The 7,452-nt window shown below is 43.8% G+C and overlaps 1 protein-coding gene across 1 annotated transcript; it reads left to right on the forward strand.

The window, feature by feature from the left end:
- Positions 1-4,269: 4,269 nt before the first annotated feature.
- Positions 4,270-7,105, forward strand: LOC138647895 (uncharacterized). The gene is made up of 3 exons (XM_069737235.1): positions 4,270-4,727; positions 5,265-5,421; positions 5,959-7,105. Exons 1-3 carry the CDS (start codon positions 4,547-4,549, stop codon positions 6,935-6,937), a joined length of 1,317 nt encoding a protein of 438 aa, XP_069593336.1. The 5' UTR covers positions 4,270-4,546; the 3' UTR covers positions 6,938-7,105.
- Positions 7,106-7,452: the final 347 nt, after the last annotated feature.

Consider the following 7,452-nt stretch of genomic DNA (forward strand, 5'->3'; position numbering starts at 1 on the left):
CCTATCCACCACAGTATCTACACCAGGACAGTCCGAAGACTCAACCTGCCCTGAAGAGAAACGAGGATGGAAACCAGAATTGCAGAAAAACGGCGAAACCAAAGTAGCCGAGCTGGCCCGATTATTAAGGGCAAACTCAGCCAACGGCAAAAAGGACACCCAATCATCCTGATCAGCAGAAACAAAGCATCTCAGATATGTTTCCAAAGTCTGATTAGTTCGTTCGGTTTGGCCATTTGTCTGAGGATGGAAAGCCGAGGAAAAAGACAAATCAATGCCCATCCTAGCACAAAAGGATCGCCAAAACCTCGAAACAAACTGGGAACCTCTGTCCGAAACGATGTTCTCCGGGATGCCATGTAAACGAACCACATGCTGGAAAAACAATGGCACCAAATCAGAGGAGGAAGGCAATTTAGACAAGGGTACCAAATGGACCATCTTAGAAAAGCGATCACAAATGACCCAAATGACTGACATCTTTTGAGAGACGGGGAGATCCGAAATAAAATCCATAGAAATATGCGTCCAGGGCCTCTTCGGGACCGGCAAGGGCAAAAGCAACCCACTAGAACGAGAACAGCAGGGCTTAGCCCGAGCACAAGTCCCACAGGACTGCACAAAAGAACGCACATCCCATGACAAAGACGGCCACCAAAAGGATCTAGCCACCAAATCTCTGGTACCAAAGATTCCAGGATGCCCAGCCAACACCGAACAATGAAGCTCAGATATAACTCTATTAGTCCATTTATCAGGGACAAACAGTTTCTCTGCTGGGCAACGGTCAGGTCTATCAGCCTGAAATTTTTGCAGCACCCGCCGCAAATCAGGGGAGATGGCAGACAAAATTATCCCCTTTTTGAGAATACCTGCCGGCTCAGAGACACCCGGAGAGTCAGGCACAAAACTCCTTGACAGGGCATCAGCCTTCACATTCTTAGAGCCCGGAAGGTACGAAAAACCCGTGTGAATCACCATAGGTACATGATTAGGATAGGAAGAAGAAGCTTGACCTGCCTGTTCCGAAGCATTTTGTAGAAAAGGGCTTTACTGAAAAAAACCTAAAATTTCAAATCATGGACCAAATTTCTCTTCTGAGGAGAGGAGGTAATCGAATTAAGTTGTTGAAAACAAGGGAATTATTTTGGACTAGATGGTGGCCCGATTCTAATGCATCCGGTATTCTAGAATATGCATGTCCACGTAGTATATTGCACAGCCCACATAGTATATTGCCCAGCCACGTAGTATATTGCCCAGCCACGTAGTATATAGCACAGCCACGTAGTATATTGCCCAGCCACGTAGTATATTGCCCAGCCACGTAGTATATTGCCCAGCCACGTAGTATATAGCACAGCCACGTTGTATATTGCTCAGCCACGTAGTATATTGCACAGCGAAGTAGTATACAGTACAGAGCTACGTAGTATATTGCCCAGTGACGTAGTATATTGCACAGCAAAGTAGTATACAGCACAGAGCCATGTAGTATATTGTCCAGCCACGTAGTATATTGCCCAGTTACGTAGTATATTGCCAAATCGCATAGTATATTGCACAGCGAAGTAGTATATGGCACAGAGACACATAGTATATTGCCCAGTTACGTAGTATATTGCCCAGTGACGTAGTATACAGCACAGAGCCACGTAGTATATTGCCCAGTGACGTAGTATATTGGCCAGCCACGTAGTATATTGCACAGCGAAGTAGTATACAGAACAGAGCCACGTAGTATATTGACCAGTCACGTAGTATATTGCCCAGCTACGTAGTATATTGTCCAGCCGGGTTTGTCACAGTTGAAAAAATAAAAAATAAACATTTACTCACCTTTCCGAGGGAGCCCTTGTAGTTCACGGCAGGTTCCGGTCCCAGGGTTGGTATTAGCGCAGAACCTGTAATGACGTCACGGTCACATGATCGTGACGTCATGGCAGGTCTTTGTAGCGCAGGCGCGCAGGGCCTGTGATGACGTTGCGGTCACATGACCATGACATCATGGCAGGTCCTTGTCGCGCAGTCACGCAGGGCCTGTGATGATGTCGCGGTCACATGACCGTGACGTCATGGCAGGTCCTTCTGCCACCGGAACCTGCAACGGAAGATGGCGGCCGGCGCGAGCTGCAACGGAGGGTGAGTATAGCAGGTTTTTGTTTTTTTTAAATTATTTTTAACATTACATTTTTTACTATTGATGATGACGCATCGGCAGCGTCAATAGTAAAAAGTTGGGGACACACAGGGTTAATAGCGGCAGTAACGGAGTGCGTTACCCACGGCCTAACGCGGTCCGTTACCGCCGGCATTAACCCTGTGTTAGCGGCGACCGGAGGGGACTATGCGGGCGACAGGCACTGACTACGGGGAGTAAGGAGTGGCCATTTTCTTCCGGACTGTGCCCGTCGCTGATTGGTCACGGCAGCCATGACAGGCAGCTGGAGAGACCAATCAGCGAATGAATAACCATGACAGAAGGACAGACAGACAGACGGAAGTGACCCTTAGACAATTATATATATATATATATATATAAGAAGATTAAATACACTGAAACCATATGGTTTAAATGCAAAATTTAAGCTACAAGTAGTCCTCTGAAGTTGTGCTTTATTTTTGGCACTCCTTGTCCCAGGGAAGATCTTCATCCTATCCTCCCCTTCCCCTTTTTTTGCATGTTTTTTAATGTTTTTTTTTTGGTCTTGTCTTACAGATTTCTTTGAATCATGTTCCATGATGTGCCCCATTATTAAAATCTACAAGAATTCCCTAATATTCAATAGGAACTCTCATTGTCTTTTGAGACATTGTTTTCTATGAAGCATCTACAGCAATGAAATAAGATGTCACACTCCCCTTTCTTGTGGCTCTTAATGAATTGGTGACATCAGGGGAGGTTTGTACCCAATAGAAATTTGTGGTTGAGGTGCGGATCCTACATGGGGTTTGTGTTTCCCCCATTTTCCTGTGGTTAGTTACCAGCCACAGCTAATGGGGGTGTTCTCACCAATTTGGGTACACCCATTGCCACCTATATTCATCCACTATTATGGGGTACCTCTAATACTATTTCTTTGTTATGGTTGAAGCGATTAGCATTTATACGCAACTGTTTTTTATTAAAATTGCTCTTCTTTATCACTTTGCTCTATAGTTGCTTTGATTTCATGTCCCACTAATATGCGAAGTACCTACTTGTTTTTGATCAAGATAGCGTTATGTTTTTTATGTCTGTCATTGCGCATGCGTGGAATATTTTCGCTTGACATGTGCATGTTGTTCTTTTTTTTGACAGTAATTAAAATGGTGCTTGAACTGTTGAGATTGTCACTGCGCATGTGCAAGGAAGCGCTTTCATTTTCACATTGAACTACTCTCTGCCTGACATGCGCACTCAAAACTATAGGACGCCGATGGGCGCGTGTATCATCATGTGTCATATGGGGTAAGCCATGGAGCTGATCAACTATTAATTCTAATGAAATAAACCTGTACACTTATTGTCAATTAGCGCAATAATACTCACTGTATGAAGCTTTTTATATTGTTATCACTGTACTGCCTTTTATGAGATTTATATCCATTTGGACAATATTTTGCACTTTATGTATACTCATTGTAATGAAGGGCTATGCGCTTTGATATATGATTATTGTTAAACACTTTAATTATGTATAACCTTTAAATACTCAGCATTTTGCACTTGTACACTGCTTGAAAAAGGTTCAATTCTTTGCACCGAAACGTCGCTGTCATGGGCTGAATAAAATAGCTCTTATTTCACAAACAACGGTGTGCTGCTCCTGTTTTTGGATTCATATATATACTGTATATATTATATAAAAATATATATATATTTAAAATTAAAATTATATATAAAGAAGAACATAAAAAAGTGTGTGAGGGCTTATTTTGATTTCATTGAGTGAAAGCTTCTATTGGTAACATTTTGGGGTTCATATATAGATGAACACAAAGATGGTAATTCTTGCAGGATTCTAATATTAAAGTCACAAAAAAAGGAAGAGTAGTTGGTTCAAAAGGGAAGTTGATTTCCAGAAGTCGGGTGGTTAAGCGCAGGATATGTGCAATCAATGCCCATTAGTTTTTCTGTGAGTTAATCTGTAACATAAACTAAGGCCGGCCTCACACTCGCGAGTTTTACGGACGTAAGAGAGGTGCAGAAAATACGGATTGCACACGGTACAATGCATCTCTATGGCCTAGCTTCTATCTGCCGTATTTTACGGTTCCGTATTATACGGTCTTCTACGGCCGTAGAAAATCGCAGCATGCTGCGTTTGTCACCGTATTGCGCAAAAAAATCGCCAATGAAAGTCTATGGGGGCGAGAAATATACGGATTACACACGGACCAACAGTGTGACTTGCGTAAAATACGCCAGACATCTCCAGACATCGCCAGGTGCAAGGAATTGAGCCAAGCCCTCAATCATGAAACTCAGACATGCTAATTAGCTCAAAAAGCCACACAGACATCCCGGAAGTCTGGTGCTCGCCTCCACAGAGTTCCAAGCAGCATGGCAAACATCATCAATGTTGATATGCTCCTCATCCTGGTCCAAGAAAGGCCTGAAATATGGGACCAGAGGGATCCCAACTACTCCAACCGGGCCAGGAAAGAGGCAGCTTGGAGGGCCATCTGTGGGCTACTATTCCCTGATTATGCCCAACGGCCACGTGCGGAGCAGACAAGTCTATGTAAGTACACTCATGTATTCACAAGATTTAACTTTAAAAGATGCTTTCCCTACATGATTACTTGAGCAATCATTTTTATCTTTATATGTCATTTATGGCCTTATTTGTCATTTTCTAAAGCTGAGGAACATGCCAAAGTGTTTCTGGACATAGTTCATGTTGATCTTGCCCTGCTAAATATTTTCTTGGCCTCATACCCAGTCCAGAGGGTTGTTGTCCCTTGTCTTATTTTTAGATATTTTTGAGCATTATTCTCATTATAGCACAAGTCATTTTCCTTTCCTATCCTAGCATATCTTACCTAATGTATGTTTGCAAGAACAGGGTTCTCTCCCCTCTCTACCAGTCTGATACTGTCAAGTTCTTAACTGTGGGCGATATATAGACCTCTGCATGTAACCCCTTTATCATCTGACTCACCATGGAAATTATTGTGCTATAGCCACTTTTTGCTTTAACAATACAAATATGTCTGACAACTGGACTAAGCTATGTTCAGAATGATATAGAACATTATTTGTGCCCTTGTAATTGCAGTGGATGATGTTATGACAAGATGGCGCAGCATCCGGGACCAATACCGGCGGGAAAGACAGCAGCGGGCTAGGAGTGGGTCAGCAGCCCCACTGAAGAAGAGGAAGTATATATATTACGACCGTCTTTCCTTTTTGGATGCCAGTATGGATCTTAGGCAGTAAGTACAAACCACTCTAGACATTTGTAATGTAACTAAATTTTTATTTTTTTTGTGGATTAGGGTTATGACATTGCAAGTTCCATGTAAGGATGTGTCAATATAGTGCCAACAAAAATGTAAACAAGCATAAATTCCAAAAGTGTCCTGGAGGAGAGAGGACCCTGGCCGCCAAGCATCCCAAGATTCAACAAGGGATGGGTGAGAATGTAGTATGCGAGTTTAGAGATGTTCAGGCAGTGTTTTGTGGTATGGGTTGTTACTGCATGGTATCTTATTGTTTGAAGAGGTGGTTGTGCCTGGTTTTTGTGTAGCTTGAAATGGTATGCCACATTATGATGTGTCGTGATAGTGTTTGTTACATTTGTGGGGCTCTACAAGACAAATCTTGGATATTCTTGTGTGAATATGAGATAATAGGGGAGTAGAGAAGGAGATGTTGTGTTTTTTTTTTTTTTGTTTTATTTTAATATTGCACACCGATGTCTAATTAAACAATGTCAAAATAAAAATTTTATTTTATTGTTTTCTTTACAGAACACAGTCAAACCTCACAGAGAGGGAAACCGGATCAGAATCAGACCCTATCATTGATCCTGTAAGTGTGGAGGAAGAGGTTGCAGGACCATCTGTGGCTGCATCAGGATCCATCATTGAGGACCCATCAGCAGCATCATCACTGCAGGCAGCAGCAAGTGATGAAGATGCTGCACCATCACCCTCAGCAGCACATGTACCAAGGCCTGTGGAACATGGGCACAGCAGCAGCCCTACAGGCCCACTGGTGTCATCCCCACAGGCAGCTGGGCCTTTACGGAGATCCCGGCGAAGGAGAGAGCTTGAAGGCAGAAGAAGTGAAGTTGATGCTGGGGTCCTCAACTATTTGGCCAGGGCAGCCACAGATGATGGCGAGGAGGCCTTTGCCCGCAGCCTTGCCCGATACCTTAGACCCCTTCCCCGTGAGGTGAGGCTACGTGTCAGAGGGTGTATGCAAATCCTGATTGATTTAAGCACCCCTCCAAATAACCCCTATGAGGTTTTTGAATACCTGGAGCGAAGGCAGCTTGGCCAAACAAACCTCTTGCGCCTTCAATTCCCTCAACAGGAGCCAAATCAATCAGGATTTGCTGCACCTACTCCACGTATGCCTCCCCTTCAACCCCTCCCATCCCAAAATCTACAAAGGCCATTAGAGTACCAAATGGCAGGCTTCAACCCCCAATCCCAATATGGCCACTTCTCCAGACACAGTGATGTTGGCTGGTCCCAACCTGGGTTTGGACAACATGGCCATTTTGGGTTGGGGTATGATGCAAGGCAATCTGTACCTCAGCATGATGCCCAGAGCCAAATGGCTTTTGGTCAACACACATCTGGCCAATATGGACAAGGCCAGTATTCTGGGCCGCAAGCCACTGCATCCTCACAGGATGAACTGCCATCGGCCCAACAAAGGCCACCAGACCAGGACCCAGAGCTGCCAACATCTCCCCCACCAACTTACAGGGATCTGTAATTTAGTTTTGTTTTTTGTGTTTTGTTTTGGTAGCTGGCTACCATGTTAATGTTGTGTTTTCAAAACATTTCCACTTTGTTGTGGATCCTTGGTATAAAGCAACCCATAAAAAAGGCTTCTCAAAACCATATGGCAAAAATATGGGGTTAACAACCAAAAAAAAGGGTTGCAAAGTTAGTAAAAAGTTTACAAAAAAGACAATTGATGTTTGTAGACTAATCCCAGAGGGGTGGAGCCACATATTCATCACTGTAATAAGTGGCACCACGTGACCGGTCATACAGGAAGAGCTGCGACGCTGAGAGGAAGCTTCGAGGGAGCTGGGTAAGTATTTTAATGCCAGCGGGCGGGCTCACAGGGGGAGGGAGGGGGGAGATTACCGGGAACTTTATTTTAACAAAAAAAAAATAAAAAAAATGATTTTTCATTCCTTCTCTCCAGCGAACGCTGCTGGGAAGAAGGAATGAATTCTGGATTTAGCACCCAAAGCAGGGGACAGCGCTTAAGTCTAGCGC

This window comes from Ranitomeya imitator, chromosome 8 (genome assembly GCF_032444005.1).
Source record: "Ranitomeya imitator isolate aRanImi1 chromosome 8, aRanImi1.pri, whole genome shotgun sequence".
Classification (NCBI taxonomy): Eukaryota; Metazoa; Chordata; class Amphibia; order Anura; family Dendrobatidae; genus Ranitomeya; species Ranitomeya imitator.

Coding starts and splice junctions, on each gene's coding strand:
- LOC138647895 (XM_069737235.1), top strand. CDS start 4,547: ATGGCAAACATCATCAATGTTGATATGCTCCTCATCCTGGTCCAAGAA. Junction 4,728..5,264: donor TGCGGAGCAGACAAGTCTAT/GTAAGTACACTC, acceptor TTGTAATTGCAG/TGGATGATGTTATGACAAGA. Junction 5,422..5,958: donor GCCAGTATGGATCTTAGGCA/GTAAGTACAAAC, acceptor TTTTCTTTACAG/AACACAGTCAAACCTCACAG.